Source organism: Bactrocera latifrons, unplaced genomic scaffold, assembly GCF_001853355.1.
Source record: "Bactrocera latifrons isolate USDA-ARS-PBARC rearing strain unplaced genomic scaffold, ASM185335v1 scaffold_36, whole genome shotgun sequence".
NCBI classification, from domain to species: domain Eukaryota; kingdom Metazoa; phylum Arthropoda; class Insecta; order Diptera; family Tephritidae; genus Bactrocera; species Bactrocera latifrons.
In genome coordinates, this window is record NW_017537001.1 from 791,404 (window position 1) to 815,310 (window position 23,907).

General features: G+C 33.9%; 3 protein-coding genes across 6 annotated transcripts; 1 reads left to right on the forward strand and 2 right to left on the reverse strand.

Moving 5' to 3' along the window:
- Positions 1-2,450: 2,450 nt before the first annotated feature.
- On the reverse strand, positions 2,451-5,466 carry LOC108971824. Its single transcript, XM_018938122.1, has 4 exons — positions 4,852-5,466; positions 4,588-4,701; positions 4,401-4,483; positions 2,451-4,281 (listed from the first exon to the last, which is right to left on the reverse strand). The coding sequence occupies exons 1-4, from the start codon at positions 4,858-4,860 to the stop codon at positions 4,194-4,196; spliced, it is 294 nt and encodes a 97-aa protein (XP_018793667.1). The 5' UTR covers positions 4,861-5,466; the 3' UTR covers positions 2,451-4,193.
- A 5,036-nt stretch (positions 5,467-10,502) lies between these two features.
- LOC108971823 (protein lethal(2)essential for life) lies at positions 10,503-11,736 on the forward strand. Of its 2 annotated transcripts, none has more exons than XM_018938121.1 (4): positions 10,503-10,639; positions 10,781-10,975; positions 11,057-11,349; positions 11,419-11,736. In XM_018938121.1, exons 2-4 carry the CDS (start codon positions 10,875-10,877, stop codon positions 11,592-11,594), a joined length of 570 nt encoding a protein of 189 aa, XP_018793666.1. In that variant the 5' UTR covers positions 10,503-10,639; positions 10,781-10,874; the 3' UTR covers positions 11,595-11,736. The 2 variants fall into 2 exon arrangements, with proteins under 2 accessions (XP_018793666.1, XP_018793665.1); XM_018938120.1 differs by having other exon boundaries at positions 10,875-10,975.
- Positions 11,737-13,862: 2,126 nt separating this feature from the next.
- On the reverse strand, positions 13,863-16,008 carry LOC108971822 (sulfotransferase 1 family member D1). 3 transcript variants are annotated; one of them, XM_018938119.1, is made up of 5 exons: positions 15,850-16,008; positions 14,811-15,145; positions 14,616-14,748; positions 14,159-14,556; positions 13,863-14,091 (listed from the first exon to the last, which is right to left on the reverse strand). In XM_018938119.1, exons 2-5 carry the CDS (start codon positions 15,143-15,145, stop codon positions 13,950-13,952), a joined length of 1,008 nt encoding a protein of 335 aa, XP_018793664.1. In that variant the 5' UTR covers positions 15,850-16,008; the 3' UTR covers positions 13,863-13,949. The 3 variants fall into 3 exon arrangements, with proteins under 3 accessions (XP_018793664.1, XP_018793661.1, XP_018793663.1); XM_018938116.1 differs by having other exon boundaries at positions 13,863-14,094; XM_018938118.1 differs by lacking the exon at positions 15,850-16,008 and adding an exon at positions 15,337-15,687 and having other exon boundaries at positions 13,863-14,094.
- Between the last annotated feature and the right edge of the window lie 7,899 nt (positions 16,009-23,907).

The window sequence follows — 23,907 nt, forward strand, 5'->3', positions numbered from 1 at the left end:
TGGACGTAATTTTTTTTGGAAAACTACTATAGCTATGTCAACCAAACTGTATAGAGTCGTTTCTTTTAGGCATTTCCATATACAGTTCAAAAACGGAAGAAATCGGATAATAACCAGGCCCACCTCCCATACAAAGGTTATGTTGAAAATCACAAAAAACGTCAGAAACACTAAATTTTATGGAAGAAATGTCAAAAGGAAGCTGCATCCAGGCTTTTTCTAAAATTGAAAATGGGCGTGGCGTCGCCCACTTGTGGACCAAAAACCATATCTCAGGAAGTACTCAACCGATTTCGATGAAATTCGGTATATAATATTTTCTTAACACCCTGATGATATGTGCCAAATCGGTTCACAACCACGCCTGAAATCTCGATTATCACTTTATCATGCGAGAGTATAAAGTGTTCGGTGACACCTTAGCCCTTCCTTACTTGTTTTCAAATATATTTTATGAGGTTAACTTATGTTATGTTAAGTTTAGTTAAGTTATGTCATATTATGTTATGTTGCATTAAGTTAAGTTAGCTGAAGTTTTTTATGCTAAATTATATTTTCTGTTACGTTATATTCCTTTAAGTTAAGTTAAGTTCTTTTGGAAAGTCGCCATTATCAATTTTTGTTTTTGAATATCGGATTATTTAAGTGGAAAAATCTTCCTTACCGCTACCTTTGTTCGGAGATATTCTTTGAGATCCGCAATGGATTGTTTAATTATTAAAAAAAAAACTATCTATTCAAAAAATAAAAAGTAAAAAAAAAAAATTTCTGACTCACAAATAGTTATTTCCATGTAATATTAAAATACCCACTTTTTAGCCTTGTCCGGCCCACTGTGCGTTATCAGCAATTGTTGCAGGGTTATTGATTTTCCAATATTTTGCTGACGTCGGCAGGTCGATGCAGTGAATACACAAAAGAAACATATCAATACACATACACGCACGCACACTTTCAAAGCTCTACAAAGTGGCAACAATAATGAATTTATGTGCGTATGTGTATGTGTAGGCGGCTGTATATGTGAGCTAACAACAAAGCCAAACTTAACGCTTGCCATTTCTAATCACAGTTAGTTTATCATATGTGCTCACTTAGTAAGATCTAAATATATCCTCAYTATTATTAGCGCAGCAATGCGGTTTGAAGTGGAATAAATTAAATTGTCAGTTCCACATGTATGTTTGTATGTAATTATATTATATATTTGCGTATTTTCAAATTGGCAGATTTATTAATATGTCATTTAATGAAACGTCATCAACAATATCATACTTAACGTAGCATTTGTATATATATTATACATGTATGTATGTATATGTGAGTAGATATAATTAGCATAGCGCTGACATGTGTGATATGTAGCAATAACAATATATTTTGTAACCGTTTGCTTAACTACAAATGTGCTGTGCATATATATAAGTATCAGTGTATGTATATTTCGATTGTGGTTGTTTGTGTTTGGCTTCGCCCACTAAATGGTAATGACGTTGCAATAATAAGTCTTTAGGGTTAACAAGGTAAAACGTTTTCGTGGATATGATCRATTTCGCATTTGCGTTGTGTTTTTCGATTATTTACATATACAAGTATATGTATATATAAATACATATATATAAGTTTATTCTACGCGCTTCTGCAGATATAAATATGTATGGTTGGGTATATATAAATAATGTATTTTCGTTTTAATAATGTATAAGGTTCACTAATTTGGAAGCATAGTTGATTTGTCGTTAATGAAAGCTTTCAAGGATGTTGTGTGAGTATATGTCTGTAACGATACATGTATGTGTGGAATTTTATGTTTTTCCATATTTTATGAGGTTAATGTTGGAGTGTACATAGTTCATAAGTAAAGTTAGGTTAGGATGGGTTATTGCTTTATAAAACTCTGACTGCTCATAAAATCAAAGGATACAAAGCAAAAATCCTGATGTCGAAACATTAAGGCATTGAAAAATTAAATTATCTAGATCATTTAGAATATTGTCCTAAAATTTCAAGGTGATCCGAGTAATAGTTTCGAAGCTACAGCCTTGAGATCTAGTGCTCTCGAGGCTAGCTAGGCTAAGTGTGCCGTCTTTAAATTAATTTTTCTCTGAGCCTCATGAAATTTTGCACAGATCTTTGAGATACAAAGTTTTAGAGATTCGGATGAAGGATTTCTTTCRATTACAAAATGTCTGCCAAAAATCAAATTTTCAGTTTTTTTCCCCAAGTTCTAAGTTAAGGTTTTAACTAAAACATGTATTTTTCCCTTTAGGTGATCATGTAAGGAGTTATCTTTCTTCCTAGAGGTCAGCGGAAATGGCGTCGCAATGGCCGAGTTCGAAATATTACTTTCCAAAAATTTCAGAATTTCTTTGTTAAAAGTGTATGTTTGCAACAAAAATAAATGTAATAAAATATTAAATTTTTTATATGAGAAAAAACTGTTTAAARAAGGCTGTTTTTTACCCGAGACAATCCATGTAACTCCTTAAACACTCTTAAAACAGGCTCTCACGACAGATTGATCTACATAACCGGAATGAGYCCGGATTTTGACTCGACTAAGTACTGTCAATTTGGCAGCATGCTTTTAAAATAATTGTCGACTGTTTTTTCCGTCTTTACAACAACAAGAATGAACAAATATTTCTCTAATAATTATGGATCTTACATAGTAGAGTTTGTCAAACTGAGATCGACCGGAATATTATTTCAGAATCGAATTATTTTAGCTTTTGCGACCGTTTTTTATAAAATCTTGACGTAAACAACCTCATTGTTGGATATTTTTTAACATTCTTTCTGAGTAAAGCTYTGCGAGAAACGCAAGGGTCTAGAATACATCTAATGAGACAACTGCTATGTTGAGGTTCAATTATAGTCTAGTTAATATAAGCGATTTCGACTTGGTAAATAAATGAGTCCAGAATTCTACGGTATATTCTCCATATTTTGAAATTTAGACCCCGACTGGTCCATAACTCTTGAAGTTGAGGTAATGAAATATTTTATGATATATGGTATGAAGTATTTTATGGAGTCCATTTTATCAAGAATACAGTATTTGAGTGGCATAAATGACTTAGTGAAGGTTTTGAAGTCATCGAATATTTGCCTTAATCAAATCATCTGTTAATAACACCGAAAAATATAAGAAATAGTCCTTCAAAATTCGAGGATATAGTAGAAGATCGCAGGATCTCTTATAGATCAACTCAACACATTTTGGTTAATGTTCTAGGTATAAAGCGTATCAATACTTCACTCGTACCAAAAGCCCTGAAAACCTTTGSGAAAATGACGTAAAGAGGTAAGAAAAGAGATACGTGATAACGTTGCTGACGACTCTACATTTATCAAGGGGTAACAGCAGTTAAGAATATGACGTCGGAAGTATCCAATAATCTAGCGAATGGCATTTTAAAGAGTCGAAACCGAAAAAAAAAAAAGAAAATTCGCTTAGCCGAGGCTTATAAAATGTGTACAGAAAGTTGTATTAAACATTGGCATTCTTGTTTTGTCTCTAGAGCTAATAAAGACGTGTTTTAAAATACATAAAAATTTATGTAGTTTTTTGTCAGTCCGGTTCAAATCGTATCAGCTGATGTATGTAGTTGCATTAACCGTCCCCAACTCAGTCGGGTCTACGTGACCGGAACCGACCCGATTTTTTTTTTCCAGCCTGTCAACTCGGCAGAATTCTGCCGCTACAAAAACAACAACATAGTGTCTTTAACCATATATGAAAAGCAGTTGAAGCGCAGGTTCAAGGTAGACTATAAAAGTAAATATGCTTAAGCTGTCCTACAACTAAATACATAAACTATTTTTGTGAGTAASGGTGTAATTATAATTCGTTGTATTTGTTTGGGAATGTGTTTTTGTTGTTTGTGTAAAATATTTTTTTCGCTTGAATGTGTGTTTTAAAGCACCGTTAGTATGATTGTGTTAATAATAAGCACTTTTTGTGCCTAGAACAACTTCAATATACATATGYAAGTACGTATGTAAGACTATASTACGTACTAAATATAATAATAAATGTATTTTTACGACTTTTCATTGTGTTTCGTTGCTTTTGAATATTTTCTATCTTAACTATAGGCATATGTGGGTGCATAAGTATGAGTATGTGTTATATACGTGTGTGTGTTAAGCACTTAAATATGCAGGCAGTAGACCGGCGGTGACAGCATTCAAGGCACCCAGTCCCATGTTGGCTGCGTCCATATGTAGCCGGTGTCGGTCATTGAACAATACGCATTGTAGTAGCGTCCTGGTGAGCTGTTGCACATTGTGGCACACACACACAGCCACGTGTACGCGAGCGTATTATGTAAGAGAAGAAAACAATAAAAAGTGGATTGTTGTTGTGTTTTTCGATAGTTGTGACAGTTAACTACCGGCAGTATGAGAATTGTGGACACTTGCAGCGGAAGAGATTTTGGAATTCCTCCTTGCACACCTCGTTCCACCAGCATGTGCGCTGCGGTTGTTACATTTGTATGCAAAACAAAAAAAAAAAATTAGGAATTAGTTCATTATATGCATCTGTGTATGTGTGTGTGTATCTGTGCGATGAGCACTCACCTCCGTCTGGTAGCCGTGCACGCTTTGATCAGAGTAGCTGCGCTTCACGAGGCGTCCCGCCAGCGCTGTCGTCTGCCACAGCAGCAAAGTGCTGGCCAACAAAGCCACGGGTAGCTTAAAGTACAAACAATTTCGGTTAATTTTCGGCACATTTTRTATGCAATTGATTTTATCGTATATCCTGCGGCGCCACTTTATTTATATATTTGATTTCCTAGCATATTTTCTTATTTGTTTTTATTGGCGCAAAACATACACACGCACCTTTTTCATTGCGGTGTACACCGCGTCTACTTGGCACTCGCGCTTTGTTGTCTTCCGGTCGCCTTGCTCGAGTGCTTGACTGCCTGCAAGTCTTTACGCGTCACGTTTCAGGCGGCCGTCTGTGGACCCTCTTCAATTTCAATTATGTTTTGTGTCCGTCTTCAGCTTAACTTTTCTGTTTTGTTTGCTGCTTTCTAGCTACACTTAATGTTGGTGTTGTTGTAGCTTGCTTTTTATTGATTCCTGTTGCTCCTTTCGTTGGCCGCTGTTTTCGGCAGCAGCAGCTGCTCGGTTAGGCGCATCAATTTTAYTCAATCGTATTCGTTCCGCAAAATTTCCTTTATWGCATTGTTTTGTTTTTGTTAACAGTTTTCCACTTCCTTCACACTTTGCTGCTTTTTACTTCATTTGTCTATTATTTTATTTCCTCTTTTGTTCGSATTGGCCGTGCCACCTCCGCTTTGTTTCTTTCGTGCGCCGTGGCCTGCATTCACAAATGCTCGTTGCTGTTGTTGTTTTGTGCGCTTTTTGTTATTTATTTGTGCTGTGGTTTTGGCGAGCCGTCACTTCACTTGAACTCTTCAACTTTGATTGGCGATGCTGCACTCAACGTGTCAAAATGTCAAGTGTAATATGTTTTTGTCGTTTGACCCGTCGGCAGTCGAGTGCATGGCGSTGTTGTTGTGACGCAATGCAGCCCTTCTCACAATCAGCTGTCACTTCGCATATCCTTGAGTTGTCACTGGCGCTCTGCTCTCTCGCTCCCTCTCTCTCTCTTGGAAATGCTGTTTTCGGTAAGTGAGAGCGTCAAAGTGCGGCATGCAGTTTGTAGCAGGAAAAAATGCATTCTTTCTATTAAAATAAATTAAAATTTTTTAAATATTTACAGTATTGCTTCTAAAATATCGCAAACACTATGTACAGAGTTGGGAATGATGAATATTTTGCCAAATTAATATTAATCCCGTATCATGATGGATATTTTGCCAAATTGATATTAATCACGTATCAACCTCTCGAGACTCCATCTTGTTACTGTTGTTATAACGGCATAAATAYATATCTACAAATAGTTTTGAGCAGTGCTGGCGCGTTGACTGACTTTAGAAACATACGTATAATTATATATATACATTCCGGTTAGGTAGACCTGCTTGTAATGGAATTTTTTTTTCTACCGGGTTATATCAAGGTATTTTCACAAATAATAGTACCATAATGATAAGAGGTTCATAAAATATTGGCCGTGATCGGATCGAGAAATAAGACTTTACTTTTCAAAATACTTTATTTTGCAGCAGTCATTTTACATTAGATTTCAGATCTGCTATAGTTGGACCTAATGCTGTTTTCGTCAATTTAAACTTAAAGAATTAAGTTTATTTGAAGAAGCATTTCATTTAATAAAAAAATAAAGAAATGTACGCTTACAATGTTTAATAATCGGCGATTCATTTTGAAAAATTTTAGATTTCTTTGTTCGTGCGAGAAGAAGACTTCTAAAATATTCAGGTTAATCGGTGCAGTAGAGCTTGAGAAATGGCGTTTAAAWTTCCATTTCCGGCCAAACCAGTGTGGACTACACCTATAACTCTGAAAAATATTCCAATCCCTTAAACTATTGGAGAAAGCGTGAGGAACGATATTTAATACCATTTATATTTGACATCAGCTATTAGGATTATTATTGTATGAGAGAGAGTTTGCCCCGCTGAAACCCCGTAAATTATCATAAAGCCTAAAGAAACTCCATTATATTTCGTCAGAATTTTTTTGTAGCGCTTTGCCGTTTAATATGCTGAATACATATGCCTATATAAGTAAGTGTACCAAATGGTAATGGGCCACATGTCGTATACGCAACATTTTAGCATAATCTCACAACTCTTTGGAAACTTTTTCTTTTAAAAATATGAAGTTTTGTTAGAAACAAAAGGTAACAATTCGTTGAATAAATTGAATAACTGCAATGCCAGCTGGTAACTACTCTCTAGCATGCATGATGTTGTCGCAAGCTAATTATATYGTCTTTCTTAGAGGCATTGGGAGTTCGTAGTTCTTTGCGCCCTTATTTAAAAAGCTTACAGTGTAGTATGTACTCTCTCACTCTTATTTCTAGTGAGTTTTCTTATCTGAGTTCGTAAAGTTTCCTTCCCAAACCACAAAATTTTTTAAAGTATTAATGTTTCAGCTTAATAGCACTGAGTTTTGAAATCTGAAACCTCTGTGTCCTAATTGTATAGTATTTACATATGTATATTGAATAGTAGTTAATAAAATGGCTTGATTTTTGGAAAATTATAGAAATAGTGTAGTCTTTGAGGAAGGACACRCCTTTAGCAATGAAAGTTCATGCAAATTATTCTGAAAATATCAATATAAATATTTATATAACATATGTTAGAGCAGAAATTCCCAATTATGGCCACTAATCTCTAGACTGCCGCCAAAGTTGATTTTCAAAATAAAAGTTGTTGCTGCTAAAATACATAGTTGTGCGTCAGATAGTAGCTAATAAAATTGCCAACAAATGCACGTTGTTTAGGTTTTTATTTCCAAATTTCACATTCCACATCAAATGCRTGTTTATCTTTCATTCACACCTACTAACACATGCGCCACACAATACCGGAAAGTGCACACAAGCGATTAAACAAACATATGCAATTATGCAGGAATGCCTTTCCCAGTCGTGGCGCTTTTGGAATGGCCAAGTACATATGTATATATTTGTGTTCATACATATATATGTCTGTAATACTTTCATTTCATCTGCCGCCCATAAAAATTGTTCCGTATATTCTACAAGAATTTTATTTCGATTAGGCATAAAATGGGTATTATTCTCCCACAGCGAAGACAACAAGCAGCTGCTGAACAAAAGTCACAAGCCGTGTGATATTTTCGGTTATGAATAGCTTGTTTTCACCTATATGAAATGTATGTCTGTATAAAATCTACATTATAGATACATTATATATCCATATATACCCACAAAGATGAAAAATTATGAAGCGAGAGAGAAAGCAACGGAATTAGTATAATTTTCGTTTTTTCAATAAAAACGTAAATTTGTTTGCAAATTTGAAAACAAAAATTAAATGAAATAAAAACAGAAATAAATAAAATCTAAAATTAAAAAAATATACAAAATATGTATGTATATACATGTATATTTATCACCATAAATATATATTATATATTATTGTATTAAGCACTTATTATTGCCATCATTTTCTTCAAATTTGATTATGCCAATTTATACGAGTTATACCAGCTGTTTGTTCGTTTATCTGTACAACAAGTTATGACAAATTGTTAAACAAATTTCTTTTCTTGTCCAACATAAAATAAACACATTAAGATACACACCCTGTATTTGTATGAGTTGCTCTATTTGATACATCTGTTTACTATTTTATTTGCTCATCTCTTAATTTATGTTTATGCCTGCCAATTGGTCTGCTTAAGCAGCACCTTTCGGAAAGTGTTGAAAAAACATTGCAATATTTCCTTTTCTATTTTCAGCATAGCTTGTTTATATTTTATTTTTACTTCGCCTACCTTATCGAATTGCTCACGTTGTGAACTCATTGTTGTGCTCACAAGTTAATTGTTTAGTTATTAGTCATTTTGACGTGAAATTTTTGTAAAATGGCTTTAAAATATTCTAGAAATGTTGCAACAAAAACACAAACAGTCCAGTCATATTTGCACACGACATACATAAACACATGTGGGTATATACATATAATATGTATGTGTAGCAAAAGATTTAGTATGAGTTATTATTATATTCTCTTAATACCTATGCGAAAATTAAAGGTGGATTGTTTCGGGTCGGAAGTGAGGTTTTATTAAATATCTAGATATATGACACATATTTCTAAATGTGTGTTTTACTTCTTCTGTCTATAAGCTTTCGCTAAAATTAAGTTATTTCTGGAAACCCAAAAAATATAAATTTTACTGAGGGGCAATAAAATTTAAGMAAATATTTTTTAGCACCTTTTCTGCTTCTAGTTCGTTCCAAATGTTTCAGTATTTATGTGCATATGTAAGCGACACTTTTTCATTATATACACACGTATGTGGGTGTCACGATAAAATCAAGATACCCCATAAAAAAGCACCATTGCTTACTTGTGGAAAATGTATCTAAATAAATTTGTAAACAAATGCAAATATTAAGACAATAATAAGTGAATATTTTTTATATGACAAACAATTCCAAATTTGGAAAGAATATTTTTTATTTGACTTCTGAAAGCAAATAAATAATACTGTTTAAGGAACCCGTGRGAAATATTCAAGATTTTTTGAGGGTTTCTCACGCAATGGGTTCGAAAAAATTATTCTTACGATAAGTACCTATAATGCTTCACAGTAAAGTTTTTATTATTCCGATAATAATTTATTAGAATTTGAGAACCAGTCTTAAAAAAATTAGATTACATCTGTGGATCTCTGGACTCCTGTCTTTTTATGACCACTTATACATATAATTTCCTTGGACTCTATACATGTATATAGATCTACTATAGAACAGCTAGTTAGTGTAGTCCTGGGCGATCTCCAGATTTCGATCTACTATAGAACAGCTAGTTAGTGTAGGATTACCACCTCTTAACAGACCTTGGAAATTCTAAAGGCTCGTTTGACTAAAAACTATTTCATAACAATAAATAAACTGATACTTTAAGAATAATCTCTTCTAAACCCCCCAAAGGTGATCTAGTGACTGATGCCCAGATAATACTAAAATTATGGGGGGAACACTTCTTCAGCCTGCTGAATAGCAATGAATGCAGAACAGCCGATGAAGCGGACGTTCCATTTCTCCATCACGAAAAAGTTCGAATTACCCGTCTGAAGAACAACAAAATGCCAGCAACTGATGGATTAACGGCCGAGCTGCTCAAATACGCCGGCGGAGGATTGATAAGGATCACGCATCAACCTCTTTCGGATGAAAGCATTACCAACGATTAGAATTTATGTGTGCTCTGCCCAATCTACAAAAGCGGAGATCCCACAATCTGCGCCAACTAACGCTTGATAAGCCTCCTCAACATTGAGCATAAGGTTCTCTCGAGTTTGTATGTCAAAAATATCCTATACTGGTCCAATATCAGCGATTGTCTCGCTGATCTTTTATACGTATGTATAAACTTCTAGGGTCTCCGAAGCTTTCTTCAGTATGTTCCAAAATTCGTGGGGTAGTTAATATATACGGTTCAGGGTACAAAAGGTATCGAACAGATTAATTTGTTTTCGTGATATTTTATGTCAARAACTCTACCAAAACAACAAAATTTTTTATCATTTACCATCTGACACAAAATTCGTTGACTCTTTAACCTTAGAACTTAATAAATTTTATCGCGCTCATTACATATATTTCCAAGCAGCATCTTTTCCAATCAATTAAAAGTAGAAAAGTTGATATACCCCTTGACCCACGCACGCCGTYAATTTCCCAAACAACCACATCCATTCGGATTGGCATGAAAAGAAAACAACATGAAATGACGCTTCGCTAAAAATAGCCACCAAACTTTTCATATAATATTTTTAAACGAAAATCATCTTGAAAATCGGCTAAAAAGRTCGAAAACACAAACAAATCTGCCGGCATATAAAATGAACGAGCGCCGAAAYTGTTCAGTTCAAAAACGCAGCGAACGCGTAGCAGTAAAGACGAGCACGAGCAGAAAATCGTGAAAAAGCGCGGAAATACTAAACAAAATTGTGAAATTTTATTATCTCCATTAAGTGCAAATAAAAGGTGAATCACTGTGGAAATTTACTGAAATTTACCAGAAATAAATAAGAACAAAATTGAAATTTATTTAAAAAGTGCTTATTTTCGGCTTGAATTCATAAATAATAATGAATTTTTCGTGGTGATTTTATTAATTACCATTAGTGTTCTTCTCTACTTTCCATTTCACTGCCAATTGTGACCTTGTGACTTGTGCAACGATACACCACAAATTTTGGATTTCGCTGTTGAACCGTAGATGTCAGTAGTGCCCCTAATGTTCCGTGACTGGTGGGATGATTTTGAATTTCCAACGCGCACTTCGCGCCTCTTGGACCAGCATTTCGGCACAGGACTTAGGTAGTAAAAATACAAAAGGATTAATGGAGTCCTTCCTCAAATATGTAACAAGTTTTAACCCCATTCCGAAATTCTTTGTAGACGCGATGACCTGCTGTCATCAGTTTGGAACTCTCGCCCAACAATGTTGCGTTCCGGCTACCTGCGCCCATGGCAGCGCTCGCCCACCAGCTTGCAGAAGCAAGAATCCGGTTCTACATTGAATATTGACAACGAGAAATTCGAAGTCATTTTGGACGTGCAACAATTCACACCCAATGAGATCACTGTYAAAGTGACCGACAAGTTTGTGCTTGTTGAGGGTAAACACGAGGAGCGCCAGGATGAGCACGGTTTTGTGTCCAGACAGTTCTCCAGACGTTAYTTGCTGCCAAGTTAGTACCAATCTCTTAGCTGCATTTTAAATTAAAAATATTTATTTTAATTTTTATAATAATTTTTAGATGACATTAACCCCGACAACGTGACCTCATCACTGTCTTCGGACGGTCTGCTCACCATCACCGCCCCCATGAAGAAGCTGCCTCCTCCTGCCACTGAACGTGTGGTGCCCATCTCGCAAACCGGCCCATCCTCGAAGGAAGACAATGCCAAGAAAATCGAGACCACCACCGCCTAAGTCACTCTCACGACTTCGGTTGAAATAGACTGTTTTCCATTTTCTAATACTCATGCCTACKCAAATGACTCATCATTGTTAATCATGCATTCAAAATGCATTTTCAGTTATTTAGCATAAATAATAATCATTTACAATTTTATAATTTATTTTTTTTATACTAAAAAAGAAGAAAAAAAACAACAAAAACTAGTGCGATTATTCATTTATAGATTGTATAGTATTAGGTAGAGGGGTACACTTTGAGGTGTTAGCTTTTTTGACCCAATGCTTTCGCTATTCAGAATCTCCTAACTATAGGTCGAAATGCCTCATCTTCTTAATAAAATTGATCTTTCAACTTTTCGATTTAATTTCGTAATACGGTTACATAGTTCTTGAGGTTTGGGAAAAATAAAAAATCGGTGGAGGTTAGTTCCGGARAATCCGGTGGTTTTCAAACAATTAAAAACTCAATTCATTTATGTACTTTCATGACTTACTTTTCATGAACGATTTAATTGATCTGTAACACGTTGAATTGAGCGATTGTAACCGTCCCTCAGTTTTTGAGATATAGATCTGACATACTCCCGTTCCCTACATGCTAGATGCTCCTCATATGTTGGAACCGCTGATATTCAATCACGATAGTATATATCTGCCATATAAATTGACCGTTGAAAATGAAGTGAATTATGAATTATTATCCAAGGCAATGCCATAATCTCTAAAAAATTCCTCAGATCGCACCACTATTTCATATAGTTGCCATGCAAAGTTATCGCTTAAAATCAAGACAAAGATCACTTTATACTATTTTATGAACCTGTGAAGAGTATTATTGCTTTTGTAGCCGAAGTGAACTTCTTTCTTGTTTCAAAACATAGCATAGGATTTAGCGAACTTTTTCAAACAGTTTGCCTTGCTTGGCGTAGAACTTGTTAACAAGCCAATTTCGAATCAAATGATCAAATTGATTTCACTTTYACATTATTGATTTCATTAGATTCATATAGGTTATCCGTTCTAGAGAATTTATATATATATTAAATGCGTTTCAATTTCGAAAATTAGCAAAAAGAGAAAATTTGTGTAAAAGACTATTCATATTTTTTCGGAGTTAGCGTTTTTGACAAGAGTTACTTGGTTTAGGGTCAGTTTGGTTTACCATTTTATAATGAACATACTTACTCCTGAAACAGGCAAATTTATTAAAAAAAAAAAAAGAAAATGGAGATGCCGCACAATGCGCACCGAAGACGTCATTGCTGCTGTGGAGTAAAATATCGAAGAATAGCTGAATAAGTCTATCCGCCATTAATGTCAACTATCGTCAATCACCTTATGCCAGATTTATAGAAGGATTTTTGTTTGCGAGAATTGAAGAATTGAAGCCGAACGGCTAACAACCGTGTCGCACRTTACTTAAATTAACTCAAAATGAGATGACCACCGAGTGATGATAATGCACAAGCCATTGTTGACTCGGCGTTACACTTTCAAAAAGTGCTTTATGGSCAAGTGTTATTTTTGGTCCATATTTCTTCAAGTCAATGGGGAACGCTTTAAAGCCATGATTAATGACTTTTTCGTGATTAAGTTACCGAATATTGATGTGTTCCAACAAGATGTCGCTACATGCCATACTACCAACGAAACAATCAATTTGTCGAAGGAAACTTTTCATTAGCGCATTATGTCGCGTTCTTGGACTGTGGTCACTTGCCCGAAATTAAGTTTTAACACATAATAACAAACCGTAATATTTATAATAAAGCTAAATTATTGATTATAACATTAAGTGTTATCCGTTTTTTTATTGAAAACCAAATATCTAAAAAAAAAAAAAATTATTTGTAAAATCTGTTAAGCGAAAATTGTTAAAAGCTAACAGCTCTTCTGCTGAAAAAGCTTTTTAACAGCAAAAAATAAAAGCTCTGTTCCATAGAAATATTTTTGTTCAGAGAATGTTCATATAACATTACATTAACATGCTCTGGTTTTATTTACTCTATGATAACACTAAAAAATGTAACGAAGGCCTTAAAATGCATAAGTTGCTTTCAAAGAAAAGAAAGTTACTGACCTTACTCACGATCTATATTTACGTGACATTCATTCATATTATATTTTTAAATTATTAGCAATTTTAACATGCTAAACGTGATGAAATAATTCCAAAAATATTATGAAAGTTGGGAAATTTGAGTCAACCATAGAGCATCCTGGACGATCTCCAGATTTCGATTATAGAAAAATGTTTGAAAGAGAATGCCAAAAGCCTTAATTATATTAAATTTTATTACAATTACAAAAAGGTATTTACAAAATACATATAAAAAAGTATAAAACTTAAATGTAAGTTGAAAACAATTAGTACTTGGAGTAGTTTATAAAATCATCCATAGTGAGTTGATAGTCCTTCAAGTTATCCTCCGTCCAATCGTCGAATTCTTGTATAGCTGTTTGCGGCATTTCATCTTTATGGCTACCAACTATGCCGCGGCGTACAAATCTGCTTTAAAATTTTTAAAATTTACTGTTATTATCGATTGTCTATTAAATAGCTTTAACTCTTTTACCTAAATTCTTCGACTTCCCTGCCAGCTGCCGCTTTCATACTCTCAAACTCTTTGACATGATTGCACGCGGGATTATCCTTCATTTTATCGAACGATAGATGATCCACGAGCTGTGTTAGCTGCTCCTGCTCAACTTCACGCTCCAAGAATTTACATACATCTTTGATGACACCGCCCAAGTCACGCTTCATGCGCTCATAGCTGGTGAAGAAAATTTGCGGTTCATCACGCAGCTGCCAGAAGTCGAGCACATGTGGCCAGAATGGGTTGAAGTTGACGTGGCCGTCAATATAGGAATGCATGAAGTCCTCTTTTGTACCCTTATAGCCGACCATGCCACGCCAATGATGGAAGTACGAGATAGCCGCGTCTTTCGGATTACGGAACACATAGATGATCTAAAAAGTCGAAGGTTTTCTTTAATACATTTTTTTATTGTCGTATCTTTTATGCGCACCTTTGGCTTCTTAGTCCACACTTGTTTCGGCAGCAGCCAAGCGGGCAGGTGAGATTTTATCAAACGCGGTGACGGCAATTTGTTTAAGGCCTCAATTGTGTCATGTGGCACATTCGGTACAACGCCGTTGAATCTGAAATATATCATTTAATTAGCGCAAGTTTGTTTTAAATATTTTATCTACTTCTAACTCACTCCAAAAATGGCGAGCGTATGGTAAGATCGTCCGTTTTTGCCTTCTCGAAATCGAAATTGTTCAAAATCAGCCAAGTCATTTCCTGCGTCCATGTTGTGCCACATTTGGTGCTCGTTACAATCCAAACATCATCTTCACGAACCTCGAAATTATGCACACGATCCAAGACGGGTTGGAAGGTGTCCGCAAGTGAGCAATAGCGGTTCTGCCAGTTGCCGACAACATCAACGCTGGGCTTTGCTGTGGCATAAATCGCAGAGTAACCGCCGGTAATGGCGAGTTTTTCAATTTGATCGAATGGTACGCTTTCGGCGTAGAATGTGGCACTCGGCATCTATATGGGGGGTGGGGGGTGAGAGAAGAGGGTTCTTATTATTTTGCTCGGGTTGGAAATTTTTAAAGTATTAACTATCGACTTTCTATATTTATATTGTCGAGTTCTCTTCCCTCTAGTTGGAGGCTGGCAATACACATTATTAAATTTAACGGTACAGACAAATATTTGGACATGAAAACCGTACTAACAGTTTTTGCGAAAAACACAAAGTTACTTTGGGGGCACGATCCAATAAATGAGGAATGAGCGAGACGAGCTGGATCGATTTTACCACGCTCGTCTGTTCCTGTCCATCTGTCTGTACATATGCGAACCACCACTTCAGTTTTCGAGATACTGATCTGAAATTTTGTACATGTTCTTTTGTCTTCAAGAAGCACCTCATTTGTTCGAACCGCCAATATTATATTATTATAGGGTATAGCTGCAGTACAAACTGATCGATCAAAATGCAGTCACAATGCAACAATTGAACGAATAGCATGAACCGGCCACAATGTAATTCACTTGTTCAATAGCAACTTAATGAATGACCTACTTTCAATTTGCATAAAAAGAGAATCAACAAAATGTATGATAAGCGATCAAAATATTACAGCACTATTCACAATGCGCAGGCAGTTCATTGACGCGCTTTGTGAATTTCTTTCACAACCCCTTTCTTTCTCCGCTAAAATATATATACACACAGGTGTGCTTACATTTGATTTATTGAGAGATTTCACTCAGCGTTAAAATTTTAAACAATTTAAATAAAATTGTGTATAAATAAATTTTAGTTTTGCAATGGTGTTTATGTTGCCGCAGCTCTCCGTTGCGATCGAACCGCACGCGACGACTGAAAATACAAACTGAATGCGAAGTTTCGCACGAAGCGCAGTAGCGCTTGCTCACTTGAGTGATCAACGGTGAGCATAAGCTGCTGCTAACAAACAAAAGCAGACGATTTTTGTAAAAAAATAAATAAAAGTAATAAATAGTGAACATAAATCTGAAGTTAAGGCATACAAAGCAGTGTCAGCGGATATACTATGTAGTATTATATGTTTGCGTCTCTGCGACCAATCATAGCTAGATACATAACTATTTCGATTTAAATATTCGGTTTAAATATGTTTTTTTAATCGGGCGGTTTTATTGTTAAACAAATTTTATATATCTTCTTAATTTGCGTAGACACCGCTTAATTTTGTAATTTTTTCATTGGGTTGTTTTTTACGTGGCGGGTCCCAAACCCAGCGCACAACTCTATGTAGGGGATATTTCGCCTTCTCACTTTAGCTCGCCTTTAAACGAATGTTCTTAGGCTACCCAGAGGATATTTGGTCAAAGACCGGAAGTCGTGAGCTGCTTGAGTCATATGTAAAAGAATCGTTTCTGGCCACTCCCAAGTGAGTGGCGATCAGAGAACTTTAATCAATGACTCCATCCTGCTTTTTATTTATACCTGTTCTAAAACAATGTCTGAACGGCATTATATTTTCATCGACATAGTCTTTTAATATGGTATGCCCTGTATTGACTCAAGAGTTTTCTATCGGATATTGTTTTTGCGTTTTGAGAGCAAATGTCATATGACACCAATTCCAGAAAAAGGATGCTTCTCGTTAGATGCTAGAATTGGCCATTCGACTAAAGTCAAAATAATTTCAGTTGAGCCTTAGAAAGTGTGGAGTGTCTCTGTTAGCTATCGCTCTGAAAAGAATTTATTTCGCATACTTCGCTCAACTTCTGGTCAATATAATCGGTCTACTGAGCTTACTATTCTATGTTGGATAATATTCGAGCGAATAATCAACGTCCTGCTCGCAGTGAATACATTATAGCAGCACGAAGACCGTGGAGAGTCGATTTGGCGCCGTTTGCAGAATTCGGACTGACGTGTGGAACGACTTAGGTTATTTTACGTCGAAATCTTAAACTAAAAACATAAAAAATACTGCTTTTGCAAGAACTGAAGCCGCTTGACCTTCCCAAGCGACATCGCTCCGTTCTATCTCTCTTGAAAAGTTCCAAAATATCTGGTGTTTTCGAGCCCAACTTTGTTCAACGAAGAGGCCCATTATGGCTCAATAGGTATGTAAACAAGAAAAATTGTCTAATTTGGGTCGAAAAGCAACCGAAAGAGACTCAAGAGTTCCCATTTCGTCCAGGAAAAAGAATTTATGTGGTTTGTGGGCCGGTGGAATAATCGGTTCATATTTCTTCAAAAACGAACGTAACCGTCAAGATCGACGGTTTTTTGATATCTGCAAGTGAAGCTAACCACACATCGCATCAATCAACGGATTTATTGAGAGAACATTTCGGGGAGTAGATAATTTCACATTTTGCGCCAGTCGATTGGGCAACCAAGAAACAGGACAATTCCATTCCGATTCAGACTTTGGAGCAAAACATCATTGTGTGTGTCATTCGCCAGTTACCAATCGAAATGCTGGAATAATTTATCGAAGATGGGACTCAATGGATGAACCATCTGAGACGTAGCCTCGGCCAACATTTGAAAGAGATAATCTTCAAAATATAAATGCCAAAGAATGTTCTTTAGAATAATAATTAACATTCCCCAATAAATTTTAAGTTTTTGTGTTTTGTGTTTGATATTTTCAATTGTATTTCATATCCATTAAATTTTCGAAAATTAACATTCCTAACTAATAATTAACCAAAAGTTATAACAATTACCACATTCATACCATATTTAAGGTACCTAATTTCATTGTGAGGAACGCGTAACTTACACACGTCGTCAGAATTGGTATTGGCAACTTGCCACAATGAATTACATATATTTGTAGTTTACAACATCATTATTGCCTTATTGCATAACTCAGTAATATTCGTGAAGTTCAAATAACAGCAATAAAGACGTAATATGACAACTCTTCATTCAGTTTCTACGCATTTCTTTAATTTTTTGCTTTATTTTGTTTATTTAACAAGTTTTGGTATCAATAACTTTGGTTCAATAAAAATGAAAGTTTCTCTCGCTGCCGCTTTCGGCAGTCTCTCCGTGTATGACAAGAGGCTTTTTGTTTGGCTATTTTGCTTTTTCTTTGCTTTTAATATTATTTTTTCGTCGATCTTTTTTGTTTACAATGCGTGTTCGTTTTATTTTTTTGGGAGACTTGCTTTGAAGACGACTTTCTTTCCTTTCCAGCGTTTTAGTTTCCAACTGAAGTGATGGGCGCCAGTCTTGAGCTTGTCAAACAACATTTAGCGGCCTCTGCTTTTGTTGTGAACAATGTTTCATACATACTACATAACCATTTGAGTAATAATTCGTTTAGCTAATGATGAAGTTCAGCTTTGGAGATAGTTTTTGCGTATATTAATGAATATAAAAACACACTACAGTCGGTGCTTGTTTATGTAAATTTTTTGGAATTTATCTCGGCATTCCATAGTTGAAAATGCGGTAGATGAGCATAGCGGTAATCGAGTTCAGGTACGTTTAAGAAAAATCATGAGATTGCGAAAACAAATCAAGCCAAATTCGATGGGTTGTCAGAACCGTTGTTGTGGATTTGTCAGCATAAATTCTAGGTTTATCAAGCCATGAAAAAGCCAATCGTTTCTAAATTACAAGGCTGTAAACTTTCTCGCTTAATATTGCAGTATTAGAACAAGTGCAAGCCGAATGTAGGCTTCGAGAAAATAGCATATTATTTCCTTTATCAGTTTTTATCTTCGATCTGTCCATTTATGCTGAAATAATTAGTTATGTTTAGTTTAGTCAGAGATCAATTAAAAAAGAGCGGAAAAAAGAGTGAAGAAAACAGATTTTTCTTATATGAAGTCAATAACGCTTATCCAGCTTACAAAATATAAAAAAGATACTTTAGAGCTAAGTATACGAATACTTTACTTACGCTTAACAGAAGAAAGTAGTAACCTTCATTAGAGGCGATGACACCGTAAGCAACTTTAATAAATAATGGTTTCATCAGATTGTCGGAAAAATTACTTACCGTCAGTAAACAAATATTTGTATGTGTGTATGTCGGCATAAATTATGGTTTTTACTTGATGGCGATAATTTTTTTGTAATTAGTGAATATTATTTCATGAGATAAGCCCTGTCATTATAAACGCGATAATGATGGTAATTACAACTCAATAGTTAATATAATAATATGTCATTAACTTTATTTTAATATTACTTAATTATTTTAAATCGTCGAATCGCTTGAAACAGGTTTTAGCGGTCTTCTGGAAAAACTTTTCAATATATTTTTATATTGGAATATATTAATTTCCTTTTCGAGCTGGCGGGAATTAGGATCCTCACGATTTAGTACTTTCAAATCTGAGCAGATACTGTGCTACTTATGAAAACTTAACTTTGAAGGCGGCTGTAAAGAAAAAGGACCTTTAAAGACATATCCGAGCTACGATTGGACCTTACGGATCAATAATAGACCAACAACCCTTACTGAAAAGTTGTTTGTCTAAGATTACGTTCTGTAAAGAATGTCAACTTATGGTCAAAATAATCGATCTATTGTGCGTCTTGAAACCCAGCATTCATTATTGGATAATATTCCGAATTGACCACATTCACCACGTAGTGAAGCAGCCGTAGCTCAGAGTGTACACGAAGAGCGTGGAGAGTCGATTGAGTGCCGTTCGCAGCAACTTGGACTGACGTATGGAACGACTTGGTGCATCTTAAATTGAAATGCACAGTATACAGCTTGTACAAGAACTGAAGCCGCCCGACCTTCAAAGAAAGCGATCTTAAAAGAATGTTCTTTCGAATGATACTAAACATTCTCCATTAAATATGAAGTTTCTGTTATTTTTTCTTTAAAAAAATTAAAAAACTTCGAAATGAATTATCCTTTCCTAAAAAAAGCCTCTATTTACCACTGTAGCCAAGTTAAAAACCAGCAATCTACATACATTGCTCTCACCAGTGGTTCACATACACGCTATTTGAAAATATTTTATAAAACAAAAATAAACGTTTTCTTCATTTCAAACATATTTTTATTTTGTAGATTTGTCGGTATGTAGTAACATTTAGTACACACAAGTATAATATGTATTTTACATTCAATGTAACATTCTATAGAAGAATTTTTTTCAATGTACAATTTTAGAAGTCCATTATTACATAATATAATACTATATGCTATATAATCATATCTGTGTTATATATAATTATATCAATTTTATATATTATACTAATATCAGTATGCATAACACAATAAATAAATTTCATACTTTTCAGAGCAAAATGCCAATATATATTTATTTATTAATTTGTCTATATATCAAAGTATAGGGTATGTATGTATGTAGTATGTATAGGAGTACGCGTACCATGACCAGCATAGTCACTAGTTTAGTATTCAAAGGTTTTATACGATATCTAATATTATTAAAATATTACAATCTTGCTAAGTACACTACATCGATAGAAAAGGGTTATATACTTACAAATACGCATATATATAAACCGTCAGTTTCCTTTACTTACATTTATAAATAGTTTGATCTCACTTAGTAAATATTTGCAGGATTTTAAGGATGTTTCAGTTACTTGTTCTACATTAGTTTTAAATGCACATCATATAGTGGGTCTTTACGGTTGTTTCTAATGGTCAAATGAGAACGAATGTATGTAATGTATATTTTTGGCAAAAATAGTTGTGAATTTTATAGTAATTTATACAAATTTTTTTATTTTGTTTTCTTATAAAAAATAATTTTGTTTTTTAGTATATAAATATTATAGTGTAGAAATAAATAGTGAGAAAATATTTTTGATTACACAACGCTACCAAAAATTATTTTCCCATGTGTCAAGATCGCGAATTTATTCATGAAAATATTGAATGCCCTCTTGCTTTAACTAAATTTATTATTCACGGCAAGATATGGAGTTTTTGGCATCTTTTTTTCTTCTTCCAATCCTTAGGCTCTTTTTCGAAAATATGCGAAAAATTATGTAGAAGGTTTTAAGTTTTAATTATCATTATAAAAAATTTCCGAAGCTTAATATGGATGCTTGAAAGTTGAAATATTTGGTTGTCTTCAAATGAGGCAATTAATGAAAGATACAGGTTTTATGAAGATTATGACTGTTGGGGAAATTAAAGCTTGGAAATTTGTGTGTTGTTAGCCGAAAATTTCCCAGACAACCCTTAAATACCAAATTATGAAGAAATTGCACAAAATATGCTGACAAACTGTCGGATTCTAGTAGCAAACTCGATAAGCCAGTTATACTACTGTCTCCTTAATAATCTGGATAAGTAGTAGGGAGTAGATAAAACGGATTCACTAGGATCCAAATTTGTTAGAAGACAGGTATTGTATTGTAATTTAAGTTCAACTTTAAGTAAATGATATTTCAATAAAATATATTTTGCTAAGTTGCTGAGACTATCCTTAATTACTATGCCAAATATGAGAGCGATCTGTTGACCAGTTTGTTTCCAGCGGCTGCTTAAGTCGGTACACCTTAGTAGTGTGATTTTTACTACGGATAAAAATGTCGAAGAAAGAATTTGTCTCAAATTTTGTATTTATAACGAAATTTCATGTGTAAGTCTTGTGAATGTTGGACAAGGCTTACGGTGAGTCAACAACACAAGCCTATGAGTGGTACAAAGCGTTCAAAGACGGACGACAGATCGTTGAAGAGACTCGTTCTTGACGACGTTCTTCGACCTCTTGAACTGATGAAAATATTAAATAAGTAAAGAACAAACTATGATTTGAAATAAGTTGATTCTTAAAAAAAAAAAAAGAAAAAAATTTAATGAGTTGCTTTAATGGGGAGGAAAACAAGAAGGAAAATAAGTACGTTTCAGACGATAAGACAACTTGTGAGAGGCTGTTTCAATAAATTTTTTCGCTTTGTTTGGTGTAATACTCGAAGAGGTTGAAACACAAAATTTAAAGGGTTGCCAACTGTTTGTAATTTTTTTTTGAAAAAATGTTTAAAATTAAGGAATAGGACATCAAAGACATGGAAGGGAATATCTGCAAATAAATATTTTTAGCAGGGTTGCCAACGGTTTCAAACTTTTTTTACAAACAATTCCTAACACAAACAAATTCGGAGAATATGTATTCAAACTAAAGGAATATTTTTGAGTGTGAAAGTTGAACCAATTATTAGTAAGAGTGTTACTTTCAAAAGTATGTTTCAATTGTTGCCACCTGCTTTATGCAAATAATTTAATAATACAAATTGAATTATTCAATATGAGTATATAATTAAACAGTTATAGGGCGACCTGTGCGGGAAATATATTCAAGAAGAGTTACCATCTCTTTGAAACATTTTATGCATGTAAATTTTTAAAATTAATAATAATAATATTTGCAAATAAGATGTAATATATTTTTGGCATATGTTGAAATGCTACCAATAGGATGACTGAAGCAAACAAACATGGTATTATACGAAAATGATAATCGCAGAATTGAATAAAAACTATTTTCATGTAAAACTTATTGCTGAGCACGGCGGAGTAAGTGAAAAAGATAAATTTACAGTAACTGCAAATAATCATTTAGAGTAGTCAGCACGAAATGAAAAAAACCCATTCATCCATTTAACACAATAATTTAATAAAAATAAAAATATTAAACAAAAAATTGTTTTTGTAGTTTCTTTTATTTCTTATAATAAAATTCACTAATGCTTAACGTACATTTTCTTTTTATCCTTAACCTGCAAGGAGCAAACAAATATTTTAGTTTATTTCCTATTTGTTTTGTGTATTTCTTATTTCTCATTTTTCACTTGTTGTTTATTATGGTTTTTAGTACAGTGAAGCTTAAAATTTAAAAAGAAGTTTTAGTTAAAAATTTAGCTTTTTTGTATTCACCTAGCTTACAATTTTTTCAACGAAATTTCTTAACTAATTTGTTTTGTAATCAACGGCGTTTGATAAGTTTGCCGTGCACATACATACATACTAAATTGCCAAGAGACTCTGCACAAAACGCTGAGCGTTTTGCCAATTTCAGTCACATTGTTTGGTTTTTGAAAATTTTGGTGCATTACAGAGTGGGAAAAAACAATATTTTTGGCACCAGCAAACAAATTTCTAAATCCGTTAGATTTTCTTAATTTTCTTTTAAGGTAAATTTTAATTAAACTAATCAGTTAATTATACGAATTTTTACAGCTAGTTTTTTTTAGTCAGTTTCACACCAATAAGAAAATTTGCATAGCTTAAAAATTAATATTTGATTTAATTTCGTTTTGTTAGAGTTGCTTTAACTAATTTGTAAATTTTCTTTGATTTTATGCGAAATATTTGTTGTGTTTTGCTTAATATTGAAAATTTTGGAAACTTATAGTTTAAAATAATTTTTCTTTAATGTTGGTAGATTTTGTATTTTTTTATTTTTTAGATTTCTCTATTGGATAGACTTTTATATAGTTTGCTTCGGTATTTTACATATATTTTACTAAAAACTTGTTCATAAAAGACTTCAAAAACATTCAGTTTTATTAGTTGCTGCAGTTTTGTTTAATTTTCTGTAGTTAGATCAGTCATTTAGGTTAAAAATGGTTCAAGAATAACATTTGTATAGTTACAGTTATATTATATAATTACTATATATTAGTTAGCAGCCTAAATTACTTTTTGTTTTTGTTGTTTTTACTGAAATATATGGCTTGCGTTATTACAATAAGTTGCTTTGAAAAAAAGTAAAAAATTTGAAAATTAAAGAAAGTTTTTTGGAGAAAAATATTTAAACAATTACAAAATTTTTTTTTTAAT